Raw genomic sequence first — 15,962 nt, forward strand, 5'->3', positions numbered from 1 at the left:
GGCTACTTTATGTTGTCTTTATTTAAATGTTGTACAGAGTGTCAAATAACAGTTGTACAGTACAGAGTCCTGAGCCACCCCTCATTTTATGAAATGGGGAAACGGATGCAGTGATTTATTGAAACGTGTAAACAAATGGAAATGCTGCATATGAAGGAAAAACAGTTTATTCTTCAACACAGTCTGAACTCTGTTAGGTAAGCATTCATGAAAGTTCTTTAAGTAGAAGAAGAAAGACATCCTGAGGTGCTTCTTGGGATCTTAGCTGCCTTTTTTTTTTTTTAAGATGATCCCACACTGCTTCAGTAATGATGAGGATGTTGAGGATCTTCGTCTTCGTGTGTGTGTGTGTGTGTACACGTGTATTAATATTTTTGTGGGGACCAAGTTGACTAAACTTATGGGGAACAAAATCCCAGTTCCTACCAGTTTGAAGGCATTTTTGAGGCTCAAAACGTGGTTTTAGTGTCAGGGTTATGATTAGGTTTAGGCATTCATTTTTGATGGTTAGGGTAAGCAGCTAGGGAAAGCATTATGTCAATGTGATGTCCCCACAAGGATATGAATACATGTGTGTCAGTGTGTGTGCCATTGTCTATCTGAACAATTAAGCTGCTGTCTTTTTTCTTTTTTTTTTAAATGCTGCATGGTGACTAACAATCTAATGGCGTTTTACTACAATAATAATTCCATAAATTGTGTTTTGGTTTTGACAAGCTGCTGGTGCATAAAGACACAGTTTAAAATTGGTCCTTTGCTAAATTGTCTGTTGTGTATGAACACAAAACTAGTTCATCCCTTGAGTTGGTTCCTTTTTTATGCTTGAATGGTAAATGGCCTGCATTTGTATAGCGCTTTACACTACATTCAGTCATTCACCCATTCACCCACCCACAGAGTATAAATGAGCATTTATACTCGGTTAATGATTCATGGTTAAGAGGCTTGACAAAAACATTCTGAAAATGGTCAGGTACAAGAGCTGGACTGAACATGAATGAAAAAGCAGCCAATGTCCAAGGAAATTTGCTTAAGATACAATAGACACATAAACAGTGGGTGGCTTGAGCCCTTTTTTCGTTATGTCTAAATTTCAATCCTTAAATTACAACCAAAACTTCCATCACTGAGCACAGTCAGAAGATCTGTTTACCCTTTGATAATTAAAACAAACTTTCCTTGACATTCGAGGAAACATACCAAATGTAGTCATCATCTTCATGCAATAATGTTGTACTGTAAGAATCTCTCTGTGTTTGCTCCCAAAGAATAATAACACAAAAATGAATATTGTATAGCCTTTACTTTTTGGCTGGTATTAAGCACTGGCTTCACCATTGTCTAGGTGGGATGATAGATCTTAGCCATCTTGGCTCTGGGCTATGTTAGTACCAAAGCTTAGCGAACATGGTCGAAACTGTCAGGGTTTCTTTTTTCTCCACAAAACTAACATAATTCCCATTAGGCACAGGGGTACTATGAGTTGAGTGTTAGTATGTAAATGTTAATATGTAAACAACACCTGTGACATGCATGTACATGTATAGTATGTTAGCATGCTAATATTAGCATTGTATTAGCTTAGTTATTAAAGCAGTTAGCATGGCTGTAGATTTGATTATATTCACTTATACAGACTGTGATTAGATATTCAGACAAAGACATAAAACAGTATAAGGGTAAGGTGCACCTTTCATTTGTTTAGAATGCTATTGGCTTTACACATAACTGATCAAAACTATCAAATTGAACAAATTTCTTTCTTTTTTTCCCCCTTTTTTTTTTTTAAAGGTCTGGAATGCCCAGACACCAGACTTATTTGACCCAAATATGGATCATATTTGCATTTTCGTACAGGTTACATATTGCTTTTATCCCTTCAACTTAAATTTTTGAAAATATCCTTCAGTTATCCAGTTTTATTGTTGAACATTCTTGTTACTAACTAGATCTTAAACAGGATGTAAAATGTTACAAAGCTGTATTCATAAGTATACTTACACAGCCTCAATTCACATTTCACAAGATGTTTGAAATGTTTCTTTAAGCTTCTACTACACTGGGATGAGATTGGTGATTACATCACTGAAGCACACTGATCCTGAAACAAATTAAGGCATTTCTCCACATTCTGCTTCACAGGTGTGATAGTAACAGTCGTAGCATGAGAGTAAATGAAGATGCTACTGGTTGGTATTTGTGTAAAATTCATTTTGAGAAATCCTTTGTGTAGCTGACGCTTCTTCTTCCCCAGTGGCTCTCTGGGACTGGGAAACCCATCTTGATTACTGGCTCCACCACCAGCTCCAACAGGCCAGGAGCTTCTGGCACTCTCAGCTCCGTCACCCTGAACAAATTGGAATACGAGCGACCCACCAGAACCAACTGACCAGGGGGGATGCTGGGATGAGGTCCTCTCAGCTGTCGCCAGTACACCTTGAAGTGACGTACGAGGTTGCCAGGGTAGTCCCAGCGCAGAGTGGCGTTGAGGAGTGAGGTTCCAGCCCCACGCAGCCACACCACGTCATCAATGCACACACCTTGAATCCTGTCTGGGGGCACCTGCAGGCTAGCTACATCTAAGACCTTGTAGAAAGAGACAAATAAGAAACATGGTAGAACCAGATTTAAGTTCAAATTTTGAATAGATTACTTCTCAAAGAAAACTGGTAACCTTACTGCTGATATTGTGGTAGTTGGCAAAAACCCTCTGTCCATCATTTCTTTGTCTGTCTTAAAACCTGCTCATTTAATCCGCTTCAAACTTGGAGAGTGTATTCTCCCAGATTAATCTCAAGTGGACTGGAATAAACATATTTATCAGTAACTTTACATTTGTCTTCATGTCATGTGTGGCTAATAAAACGTGTACCAAATACCACAAAATAACCCCACACAAGCCCATTGTGTGGGGTTATTTTTTGTTGTTTACCTTATGCTTTTATTTTTTTGTACTAATGTAAGGTGACCTTAAAGGTCTTTAAAGGCGCCTATAAATAAAATGTCTTATCATTATTATTTATGGATCCAAGCTTACATTCTAAACTCGAACAGCAGGCACAGAGTAATACATCGAGGAGTACTTGCTCCCACTGTCTCACCGTGAGTTCTCCCACCCTGCAGCTGAAAGGCGTGTCCTCAGGCTGTCCGATGCGTTCGATCTTCACACAAACTTCTCGAAGAGTGCAGCTGTGAAGCTCCAGCTGTGAACACCTGCTCACAAACATGGGGAAAAAAATAAGTCCAAGAATTTCAACTCTTTGGAGAAATTAAAATCACTCAACTGTTAGTGCTGCACACACCTCATGGTCCAACCATTGTGGTTCAAGTTTCCACATAGCTGAGTGAACTTGTTCACTAACTGGTGCTCGTCATCCAGTACTTCAGGGGATACACTGTTAACTATAGACACACAAAAACACCCAACAATGACTCAACTTGCTGTGTGATTTGGAGGCAGGATCACAAACCTTCAATAAATGATGAATCCACCAAGTATCAGCAACTGTGTGAAACTAAAGCCCCTAAGCCTGACGAACAGCACTATGTAATAAATTGAGACATTAATAGTAACGTGAGAATGAAGGGCACTTTTTAAAAAAATAAATATTCATTTTCAAAGGAGAATTTTTATATAGACACACTGCAAACACCTGTTCACAATATATATATATACACACTATGAACTGGTGCCTTTTATAGCACCAGTTCACCTCAGCACACTGTTTTTAAGGCCTGTTGATCAGCATCTTGGAGAACGTGCCACAGTTCTTCTGTGGATTTAAAATGTCTCAGTATCTTCTGTCTCCTCACGTAATCCCAGACATAATCCCCGATGTTCAGATCAGGGCTCTGTGGGGGCCACACCATCTGTTGCCGGGCTCTTTGTTCTTCTTAAAATAAGATAACAAATATTTCATTTATCCCAATGTTAGATTTTTTTTAATAGCAGTTAAAAATTAAGTTAAACAAAACAAACGTACTAAATGGCCTAAATCATGAGGATACTCCTTTATGACTCTGGATGGATGATGTGCTGCTAAATGAATTGGGGACCAATAGGATGGTTCTACAAAGGTTTTGTTTGATGAATATTGGTTTTTGTATGAGACCTAATGACCTCGAAGTGCCCATACTGTGATGTAAAACATGTTTAAAGTTTTTTATTTGCAGGTCTGCCAGAACAGGTTTGCGCACTGTAATGTTCAATAAACACATTTTTCTCATCCAGAACATCGCTGCAACACTTCTTTTGACAAACTCTATATTTTGCCTTCTGTCTCTTTGAGAAATCACAAGAGAATCGAGGCGTCAAAAGCAAAAAAAACCCCATATGTCTAAAGGAATGGAATTATTCTGATTTAAGCAAGAGTTTTGCTTAGCAGAGTGTCTATAAGCTGGACTATTCCCACAATATTTTCACAATTGGACAGCTTAATATTCAAACAGCTCAGTTCCCATGCTGAGGTGTCAACCTGTGGAATCCAGAAACCAATGGATGAGTCTCTTAATCCATCTTTTGTATACAGTCTATAGTTTCCAGCCACTGAGGAATAGTAAATTCCATGTAGTGTGATTTGAAACACAGCAAAGTCTAAATATCTACACCACACACCAAAGAAAGGGTCCTTTTTCCCGTTTTTAAAGAGGCACTCGCTGGGTAAACTGTCTATAATGAAACTCAATAAGGTAACAGTTTATAACAACAACCAACAGCTGCACAAACTTAATTTCACACATGAAAATCAGTCAGTTTTTAATCAGTCTGTCCCTTAAATGTTCTCAACTATAATGTAAACCAAACTAAAGCAGAGAGGGTTTTGACTGTTCGAAATGAGTAGTGATTCCCTGTCAGGCTTAATGGTGGTGATTGAAAAAGAATTTTTGAAGGGTCTTAAGAAACTCACGTTGGACTTCCTGGACATCGACATGTGTGCACTGACTGGCATCAGTCGTCTTCAGCTCCAAGGAGACTGCGATCCCAGGAGACGCCTTGTAGATGAGGCTCACCAGTGTACTGGACGGCAGGGGTACATGGATGGAGAAGATCCTGAATCAAGGGGAAAAAAAGAGAAATGAGCTGTTGCATATGTGCCATATGTGAAATATATGTGAAAATAAGGTAGAAACTAAAACAAAATAAAGGCTCAATCAAACAAACCCACACACTTGGCACAAACTGGAGTGGTGTGGCTTGCAGGGATGAGTCCGTCGAGCAGCAGCGAACAACTTCCATTCCAGGCGTCCTTCGGGCAGCCAGAGCTTCTCAGCCAGCCGAGACCCCCTACAGTCTGGTGGTAGTACAAAGGCTGAATCTCCTGGGCGGTCAGGTTGAACCAGCTGCTATTTGTCTCATGCTACATACAGAAAAAAAAGAGTAAAAAATACAAAATTACTCTGCACATTTTTAAACAATGTTAATAAACTAATAAAGCAAATAATACACTTTAATAGGTTTGACAAGTAAACTTTTGAGTAACAAGTAATAATTCAGCCGCTTACAGCTTAACGAGGACCTGTAAAACATTACATGTTACAAACCTCTGTAAGCATGTTAATGTTAAAGTTCATGACCATACAATTAGAATAAGACTGAACAAGTATGGCTTGTTGCAATGGTTGTAGGAAAAATCCACTTCTCTCTGAACATGAGAAGATGGCAGCAGGGTTTAGGTTTGCAAAGTTGTGTCTGAACAAACCACAAGACTTGTGGAATAACGTCCTTTGGACACACAAGGGGAGGTGCCTGCACCACATGTGGAAACAAACACCAACTAACGAGCAAGGTGGTGCAGAGATGACGGTTTAGGTTGGTTTTCAGAGGATGGGACCCGGACACCCTGCTGACCCTGAACTCCTCCGTACACCAAACTAGTCTAGAGTCAAATGTCCGGCTGTCTGGGCGATAACCGATCATCTTAAACACACAAAGTAAATCTACAACAGAATAACTGAAAGTGGTTCAAGACGTTAACAAGAAGTGTACTTTGTTTTTCACAGACTAATTCTGGAGTTTGTCTTTTTTAAATAAATAATTACACTGTTGATGATGGGTTTTTTTTAATTATCACCTGATATGCTAATTTTTCTTTCCTTTAAAAAAAGAAAAAAAAGAAAAAGGACAGTATTCGCTGTTACCAGTACAACAGTGAATACTCATATTACACGAGTAAGCCCTCTGATCCAAAAGCACAGGCTTCAGCCTGGTCTTGGCTCAGACAGTTTCTTCTATTCTAGCTCTATAATGATGTCAGTGAGATCATTACCAGAGGGGGACACCCTAAATAAGGCCATCTGAGTCACAAAGCTCTCTGTAAGCACAGAAGACCACCCACCTGCTGTTCAAACTTTCTGTTTGTGAGGAAAAGCTCTGTTTAGAAGAATGGGAGACGGGACAGCAATGGCAAAGCAACTTAAGGGGTGTACAACAAAGCTATACAACACCTGAGAAATCAACACTTTTCTACACAATCTATGACGCTAACACAAAGTTAGCACACCCCTCCACACTAGCCAAGCAGATGAAACTTGACTGGGGTTGAAAACAAAACAAAAGAAGTGATGCAACAGCTTTCAGAATCACAGCTTGTTCCAAGTGTACTCAGATCACTGTCAGCCCTGTAAAGTGCTCCAGGGCTGTTTTTGACTTTGCCGTTAGTTTTGTGGTAAAACTTCAAAGAAATATCTTATGGAAGTTCTCCTTATTAGGATAGAAAAATGTGCAAGTATGTATGAGCATTTCTTTTAGGATTCGTTTTAAAATTATTTTATTTGCTTTTAAAGCCCTTCATGGCCTAACCCCATCTTATCTCTCTGAGCTGCTACAGCCTTATACACCCACCCGCTCTCTCAGGTCAGCTGATCAGCTGTTCCTGAATGTACCCAGGACTGAGCACAGAGGAGATCATGCTCCAAAGCTGTGGAACAATCTCCCTTCAGAGATCAGACAGGCTTCTTCTCTACCTGTTTTTAAATCACTCCTGGAAACCCACCTCTTCACCCAGGCCTTTGACACCACGTGAGATGTTGGTTTTTATTTTTAGTGCTAGTTTTAGTTGTTTTTAGTTTATTCTATGCTGTTTTATCTTGTTTTTTAATATAGGGCTGCTTTAATTTTTATGTATTATGTGTTTTATTTATTTTTGCTGTTTTCTGTTATTCTATTGTTTTTAACTTATTTTCTGTACAGCACTTTGGTCCTGTGCTGGGTATTTTAAAGTGCTTTATAAATAAAATTGGACTGGATTGGATGAGCAAAAGAAAGTTTAGTGTTATACTGCTATTGGCATTTACACAGGGAGTAATGCAAAGGTAATACATGAAGCAGTGTAATACATAAATAACACTTTACTTCAGTACCTGTCCCTGCCAGTAGACGGCATTCCCAAAGCCCTGGCAGAAGGAGGAGACGAAGGGGAGCGGTGAGGCTAGTCGGTGGATGTACAGGTAGTTTGACAGAAGAGCCCAGAACCTGCACACAGGACAGACCATCTCAGTCTCTACACTGACTAACATGCCCCACATCAATTTTCCACATATTATCTATATTTGAAAGATGGATGCTGTGTCCAGTTCTCAAAAGTGTTTCAAATGCACAAGAACCTTAACTTAGCATTTATTCCAACAGCCAGCAAGGGGTGATTGTAAGTCTGAATGTAAAAAAGACTCTCAGCTTCCTCCCCCTATTACCTCACTGAGTTAGTGGGCTGAAGTGGTAGTTTCAAGTGGTAGCTCTCACTTAACATAACACTTTGCTCTTTTCATAATTATGGTTCTCATTAGAGCCCAAAGGGACTGACAAGTCCTGACAAGTGAGAAGTTACTAGCCTCTCACTGCACAATCTCACTTCTGCTGCTCACTGTTAAAAAACAAGACAGTGCCTTCAGCTTATGGTGCCTACACCCGTCTATAAATACAGTCTATGATTTTTTCACAGAGTAGATGTTGCATTAGTCTCACCTGTCTTGATTCTTTCGGAATTCACTCTTATCCTCATGAGTCTCGTATACCCAGCCAGGAGCAAAGATGGCTACAGAGAAGTTGTGCCTTCGAATGATCTCCAGCGCCTGCAGACAACCAAAATCAGACGCTGCACGGTACAAGCACAAGCTGGCAAACACAATTCACAGTTTCTTACCTTATTTGTCTCAAACATTCCTCCTACTACATCTCCTCGAGCAAACACATCCACTCCAACATAGATGTCAGCTTGGCGGTCTTGGAGCGCCAGGTTCTTCATCCCCACTAGGTTCTCCTCCTTCCAGTTGTAGTTGGTAAAGAGGCCATCACAAGCATCAAAAAACACCCTGGTATGGAGATATTGACACGGATACATAACTGTTCGCCAGGAACTGACTGGCTAGAAGCAATCGTGATCTAAAAGGTCTGACACACTTCTGTGGACAAAAGTTCTCTTTTTCAGTCTTTGTTTTTGATCAGATGCTATAAAGGAAACACGTTTTGTTTTTTTTAATCTACCTGTTGGACTGGTTGAGCTCATTCTGCCATTTTAGCTCTCCATTGTCAAGTACACTGTCGTACCACAGCACAAGGCTGCCGGACACTCTCTCGTGCATGTGGTCTGTCAGATAGCGCAGGAACAGCGGCACATTTCGCACTGCAACCTCCTGTAAGCAGAGAGCAGCACACATGATCCATCTGCTCCAGGTGCTAAGACCGACACTGTCATGCAATCGGTTTACTTTTTTCCAAAAGGTAAGCACAAATCAAAGCATACATCAGTAGTACAGTGGTCCCTCGCTATAACACGGTTCACCTTTCGCAGCCTCGCTGTTTCGCTGATTTCTTTGTGTGCAACTTTGCATGCTTTTTTTTTTTTTTTTAAATACACAGCGCATTGTGTTCTGCATCCTGATTGGCTGTAGACCATTGTCAATCGTGCCGTGTCTCCTGTCCAGTACAAAATGCGTTCAGCTTGTCAAATTTACATAAATCTTTGATTGCTAGCAGTGTGACTCTGAAGTGCTGCACTGTGCGTTTGTACGTTTTCTCCCCAACCAACACAACAATGTCAACGAAACGTTTTATAATACTGGACTTATTTTTCTACAAAGGTTTGAACTTTAAGAGTCTTTAAACAAGAGAGAAAAGTGTGAAAATGTTCATGCCTGTCTGAGAAAAGTGTATATAGTGAGTAGTTTTACATCTCACTTACATTAAAACATCTCTAATAATTGTAGAAAATAAAGCTGACTACTTTGTGGATTTCACCTATCGCGGGTTATTTTTAGAACGTAACTGCCGCCACAAACGAGGGACCGCTGTTTATGATTAAATCATTTCTTTGGTCTGCTCCAATAGATGGTAGAGTAAAAGCTAAATACTCACGGCCTGTTATTAATGACAGATGCAGGATTTATTTTTGCTTCTGTGGCTTTTTCAGTGATTTAATAGGTTTTCAATAAGATTACATAAAGGCTATCTGGAATCCTTCCCCTCTACATCTACTGACAAAGACTGCTGGCGCTGCCATTTCTGGGAAAACAGTACATTAAGACTTACAGCCTACAATTAAGTATTGTGTAAAAGATGACTAATTCGTCTCAGTTCAAAAAGAAGTCCTGTTGTATAGAAGTATGTGGGAAAAAGATCCTCTTGGCTCCCTTGCCCAGGACTCCATAGAGCCTTGGGTTTATACTCTCAGTCATTCATTTCAAGTGTTATTAAAAAAATAAACAGAAAATAATTTAGGCTTTTTTCCTTTTTTAGATAGTTAAGAATAGAAACTGGAAACAGAGAGAGCGGGAAGATGGAACAAACGGCATCACGTTGAAGTCAAACCTGCCACTGCGTTAAACACAGGTTCATTATGTCAGCTAGACTGGCACCCAATATGTTGGCTTTGTAATCATCAGGAACTCTGTCCCTGACTGCCTCCTAATCCATGCCATTCCAAGCTATGGTCCTCAATTAGAAAAGAGAGGATTGCCCACTCTGAATCCAGGACAAGTTCTTGATCAAGTGCAGGAGTTTATGTACCTGAGGGTCTTGTTCATAAATGAGGGGCGAGTAGAGCACAAGCAGCAGAAATGAGCTTCCTCTGAAGTGTGGCTGAGGAAGGGACTTGGAGTGGAGCTGCTATTCCTCCACATCCAAATAACCCAATTTAGGTGATTCAGGCATCTGTCTACAATGCCTCCTAAATGAGGTGTTGCGAGGAAACCCCAGGATAAACACAGGACACACTGGAGGGATTATATCTCTTGGCTAGCTTGGAAAACACCTCTGAATACCTTGGATGAGCTGGAAGAGCTGACTAGGGGTAAAACTTGGTGCCGGTTGGGAGATGGATTAGAAAATTGGCTGTATTTCCTAAACAGTTTGTTTTAGAGGTGAGCACAGAAGCTTTACTCACACTGAGCTTGTTCTCTATGTTAATGAGCCAGCCGTCAAAGCCATAACAGTGGCTAATCTGGACAAGTTTATCAGCTACTCTCCGGTACGACTCCTCATCTTTCAGGAAGTCTTCACACATCGCAGCTCCATTTATCCACTCTGTGATGAAAGTCCCTGTAGGCCACAGCAGTTTAACATTTCAAGACAAGAAAAGATACCATTTTTCTTTCTGCCAACATACTCCATTTCTTTTAGTATATCCTACATTTAAAATTTATGATGCTATTTCAGACGTACTAAACTGGGTCTGGTTCTGCTTTATTGAGACTTTCTGCTCACCAATAACGATGACTCCATGTTTGTGTGCAGCGTTGGTCCACACAGCAGGAGGAATAGTTACCAGGTGGTGTGAAAAGTAGTTAAAAATATCGATGTACTGCCAGTGGTAGAAAGCATATGGAGCCTCTGCATTTGTGCCCTGAACAAACCTTAGAGAGGAAACAGAAGAAAGCCTGTGTGAGACCAGTACAACAGTGCGACTGTAACAACATCTCCTTGTGAATAATGAACTTAAACCAAAGAAATAAAAGCTTAAGCCACAAGTTTAGGCTGTTCTAGGTAAGGTGTATCAAACTGTAGCATTTACAGTACATGTAGTTAGTTGTAACTGGATGTGTGTTGGGATTTACAAGCATTTAGAATTTTCTTCCACCTGGGAACAAGTGGCCTGACATCTTTTCTCCTGTGTCAGTCAGATCTAAAATAATTTAAAGTAGTAATGAAACTCTACGTGTTTTAAGGTTATTTTACGCCATGGAGCCTCACTAAAAACTGTCATACAGTGCCGTTTGCTGCAGTTTTCTTAAGTAGTTATACCATGGTCTAAGGCAGCGGTCCCCAACCCCGGGCCTCGGACCGGCACCGGTCCGTGAGTCGTTTGGTACCGGGCCGCGAGAGTTGAGGGTCAGGTGTGAAATGTATGGTTTTCAGGGTTTTTATCGGTTTATTTTGTTATCGTTTTTATCGTTAACTCGGTTTTCCTGGGTCTTTTCACGTGTGTTATGAATAAATCATCTTTTTTTCGGTACCGGTACTAGTTTTATTTTGTTGTATTTATCCGCGACACCTTAAAGGCCGGTCCGTGAAAATATTGTTGGGCATAAACCGGTCCGTGGCACAAAAAAGGTTGGGGACTGCTGCTCTAAGGCATAGTTTGTGGGCTGGCCCTTAGTGTGAATGATGGATCTCAGAACTGGGCAGAGCAGCAGCCTGTAGTCAGTTAGAAGCTAATCAGTTGGATGACCTGGTGCAGTGTCTAAGAATAATTCAGAATGAATAATCACAGATTTTAATATAATACACTTGTTTTTTAGGGTGGACCCTTTAGTTATTAAATGAAAGGCAGGGGATTAGTTGTGTTCACCAAAACTTTTCAAAGTAAATTAAAGAACTATTTGTGGCAAAGATGATAAGAGGAGAATATGTCCAATATTGTTGCAGTCTCTTAAGCATGCAATAATGCTTAAGAGACTGATGTCCTAAAACAGGAAGAAACTAAAATGCTGTATGTGCCACCAGCTATACACACACACACACACACACACACACACACACACACACACACACACACACACACACACACACACACATATATGAAACATAGGGTCTATGCTAACTAAAGCCACAAAGAAATTATGCTTTCAAAAAAATTGTTGGTAAGATAAAAAAGACAAAAACTGCTCTTTCTTATCACCTGTTTGCATGTTTTCAGACTGTCTGCATTGAGACAGAAGCAGCTACTGTTGATGTATTAGCCTTCCCCGTCACATACGCTGTCTGTGCACAGACAGGATAATTTAATTATTAGGCTGCTCCATGGCCTGTTTCCTGTCACGCACTCTCACACTGCTGTTTTGGCTGCAGCTCATTATTATTGTAAAAATATGCCACTTTGACCGTTTGATATATTGGGAAAGACACTTTGTTTTCTAAAGCTCTCATAAACATAGCTTTTGTTCATGTATAAAATTGATCAGCATTGAGCATGATTGCTAGTGTTAGGGTAAATGAGGCAAAAATGCCACTGAAAGTGGTTATATGGAAAAGGACTAATATACAAGGACTGCTGATTCAGTGTGGTCCTTGTGTAAGAGTACCAAACAATCAGGATTTAACACCACAACACACCCACACATATCCTTTTTGTGCTTAACATGCACGGACACAAGAAGGTCATTATTTAAAGCACCATAGTAAACTGCTGTATTGATAGTCTATGTTAAAATACAAAGAAAACTATCACACGCTATTATTAAGACAGACAAATATCTGACTTTAATTACAGTTTTGTATTTCAACAAGCTAACTGAATATAGATATTTGCCAAGACAACAATTTTAGCTGTACTCTTTACCCCAGTGGCTTTAACCCTTTTTATAAGGTCAGCATGCACAAGGTTTGGCTGCTCTGCGATCATATCGCAACGTGTCACATTAAGGTCTGTCAGCAAGATTAGCCAGAAATCACCGTGCTGAATCTTATGATTTAGAAACGTGAAGCACAGACAAAGAAAGTGCGTATCACATGTTGGTATGACTCACTCGCTTCATACCTGTCATCAAGGTAGCCACCCATCATGTCATGAGACACCAAGGTCCGTCGCAGACAACGGTCCAGAGGAGGCTCTCGAGGTGCCAAGGGGACAACTGCTCCACTGAAGGGGTTTGCCTTACTTCTTGTCCATGACAGCAGATCCTCCATTGATTCAAGACCGCAGGTGATTGGTTCAGTGGTGTCAGCATCATAATGTTTCTCTTGAAGACAAGAAACAGCATGTACAAGAATGTACAAGATACCAGCTTTAACTCAGATCTTTTTAGACTTTTAACCTTACCAGGTAGCGGTGACGCTGTATACGTGACGACTTCACAAATAACTGAGTCCGTGGGCTGATCCAAACAAGATTCCAACCTGATAAAGGATAAGAAACCAGGGAAAGGTTGTTTTTTTTTTTTTAAATTGGTTTTTAAACTAATCTGATGTGACAGTATTTCCGAAAAAGGTTTCTGACAATATTGCAATTAATCGGTTCCCAGACAGAGAAAATTCCCTTAACATAAAAAAGTTGCTCTGGAAGAGTCCTGGAAGAGTCCAGCACCCACCGGAAATGAGTCCGAATTTTTGCCGGTGTTGTGCCAGAAAGTGATCGCCTGCCAAAACCTGATTTCCAATGTTTCCTGTTTTTTTATGTGTAATCTCTTTGTGTATGTTGGTAAATAGACTTCAGTGAACAGGGTTTACAAAGGGGTTATATAAAAAATTTAAAAATTACATGTTTTTCAAGTATCTTTATAACTCTGTGTTATTGTACTTACATTATAACCAATCCGGTCCTTTTTGTCCACTTAAAATATGTTTACAGAACTGTTGTTATATTTGTTGCAATGTCTTCTGTCCTCTTGGCCAGATTGCTCTTAAAAAACACATTTTTAACTGGATAAATAAAGGATATATAAAAGTCACTGCCAAAAACTGATTACGGCTTCTACCTTGTTACAAGAATGCTGTTTGTGGTTCAAGATGACTTGATATCATTCATACATACATATATTTGACATATGTCTCACATATTACAGACCAACAAGTTATTTATAGCAGTTTAAATACGAGCAATCAGTTTTTGGCAAATACCGGAAATCAGTTTTTGGCAGACGATCATTTTTTGGCACAACACCGGTAATGTGGACAAAGCTCCCATAACAAGGACTGAATGGCTAATAACAATTGGTCGGACACCCCATACTCCCGAAGCATCCCCCACGGGACACTCCAATGCCTTTTCCACACACCCTCAAATATCATTGAGGGGATAAAGAGCTGGTTCAGTGGTCTGCGACCAGGACAAAAACCACGTTGTTCCTCCTGTATCTGCGGTTCAACTAACAAACACTCTCCCTTTCAAACAAACAAACTGTGATTTATGAAAAAGTCCATAAACAAAAACAAAACACAGCTCGGGATCAGTTTAGACAGGTCGTTCCTCCCAGTCACGCTCCTCGATGTCTCCTTGTCGTTGCCCACTCAGTGACTTCAATAAGCCTGGTTACTCTGAACTGTCGGTTTGATGCATAACCACAAACGACAGTCAGGAATCGTTCCCTGACCCGAAGGTGCAGGGAAGCAACTCTCTCATCCACCGACGAGAACCCCAATGTATCTGGCATGATCCCCATAAATGATCATTCCCTTCCTGCTTCCAGGACTGTGTCCCGCAGTTTTCTCCTTTCTCTTCTCCTAGGTGAAGACGGAGCTTAACTTGACAAGACAGAAGATCTTGACCGGAAGTTCTCTAACATAAAAACTTTTTTGGCAACGTGATCGATCATTTCCTATCCTCTCTTTGAGATTTAAAAATCTGTTTTACAAAAGACACCTGACAAATATATCATAGCATTTCAATAAACACATTTTAAGTGGCAGAAGGGTGATTAATTATAATATCAAACGCAGAGCAGGAAGAATAGCAGACTGTTAAAGATACTTGCAAAATTGTTCTTTATTTTAGATTTAACGCCGTAGGTTATGTTGACTGCAGCCTATTTAGCAAAATAAATAAAGATATAAGGCATAAAAAAACAAATACGTATATCGGGAACTTTTAGGCCTAATTTTCACACAGCTAATATAAGCAGGCAGAAGGGCTCTCCTGACTAAATGTTGTACCTCTTTCCTGCGACACCATCACTTTCCTCTCCGTTCTTTCTTTTCCTTCGTAAAGGAAGCTGGATTTCCGCACCACTCGATGCCATTTCCCTGAATTTCGTGCAGAGAGTAATGAAGCGTCAAGTTATCTGAGGACATGGAAACTGAAACGGCTTTTCAACCAGCGAGGACGTCGTTCTCTCTCATTCTCTCTGAAGTTAATAGGCGGTTGCAGACAGCTGAAAGGTGCACACCACCACCTAGTGTACAACATCATGTTATTAACAAACTAAATCAGCTCCCAACCAGCTGTGTTTCTCTCAAATAACAAAAATTTGCTTTCCTAGTTCTATTTACACCCTCTGCCCCGCCCATCTGTTCCCCAAATACCCTTCAATGACCATTCCCTTCCCTGCTTCCTGTTTCCCCTTTCTCGTGTATTTAACATTTTTGAAATATTTTTTTTCCTTTCTTATCCTCATCCTATCTTTTCTGCCATAGTTCCATCTTTATCTTATAGATAACTGCCCTTCCTTCACATTTTCCAAGTGGAATGGGTATTGTTATTTCTTTTAGCAAAGCACCTTTTGCTAATTTATCGGCATTTTCATTTCCATTCCAATTTCACAAACTAAAACGACAAGGCTGGACAACGTGGGAGCTGTTTAATATAACGTGATTTAAAAAAATCTGGTTTGTACTTTTTGATGTCACTATGCTCGATATACGAAACCTATAGGCGTCAAAATCCAGTTGATAACACTCAATTTAAGCCACTGTTAATTACCAAACAGCTATAAAAGAACTGATGCTCTAATTTATTTATTTATTTAACAATTTTTAAGAAACGGGTTAGATTAAACATTAAACTCAGTGCCCGATCAGTAACATTTTGTATTAACGG

General features: G+C 40.0%; 1 protein-coding gene across 1 annotated transcript; it reads right to left on the minus strand.

The window, feature by feature from the left end:
• Positions 1-6: 6 nt before the first annotated feature.
• On the minus strand, positions 7-15,255 carry engase (endo-beta-N-acetylglucosaminidase). The gene is made up of 14 exons (XM_063471108.1): positions 15,080-15,255; positions 13,251-13,327; positions 12,969-13,170; positions 10,697-10,845; positions 10,377-10,531; positions 8,480-8,628; positions 8,139-8,307; positions 7,961-8,067; positions 7,360-7,471; positions 5,170-5,357; positions 4,908-5,050; positions 3,303-3,402; positions 3,102-3,213; positions 7-2,586 (listed from the first exon to the last, which is right to left on the minus strand). Exons 1-14 carry the CDS (start codon positions 15,163-15,165, stop codon positions 2,209-2,211), a joined length of 2,127 nt encoding a protein of 708 aa, XP_063327178.1. The 5' UTR covers positions 15,166-15,255; the 3' UTR covers positions 7-2,208.
• Between the last annotated feature and the right edge of the window lie 707 nt (positions 15,256-15,962).

Source organism: Pelmatolapia mariae, linkage group LG4 (genome assembly GCF_036321145.2).
Source record: "Pelmatolapia mariae isolate MD_Pm_ZW linkage group LG4, Pm_UMD_F_2, whole genome shotgun sequence".
NCBI lineage: Eukaryota > Metazoa > Chordata > Actinopteri > Cichliformes > Cichlidae > Pelmatolapia > Pelmatolapia mariae.

Coding starts and splice junctions, on each gene's coding strand:
- engase (XM_063471108.1), bottom strand. CDS start 15,165: ATGGCATCGAGTGGTGCGGAAATCCAGCTTCCTTTACGAAGGAAAAGA. Junction 10,532..10,696: donor ACATGGAGTCATCGTTATTG/GTGAGCAGAAAG, acceptor TGTGGCCTACAG/GGACTTTCATCACAGAGTGG. Junction 8,308..8,479: donor GAGCTCAACCAGTCCAACAG/GTAGATTAAAAA, acceptor TCTCCATACCAG/GGTGTTTTTTGATGCTTGTG.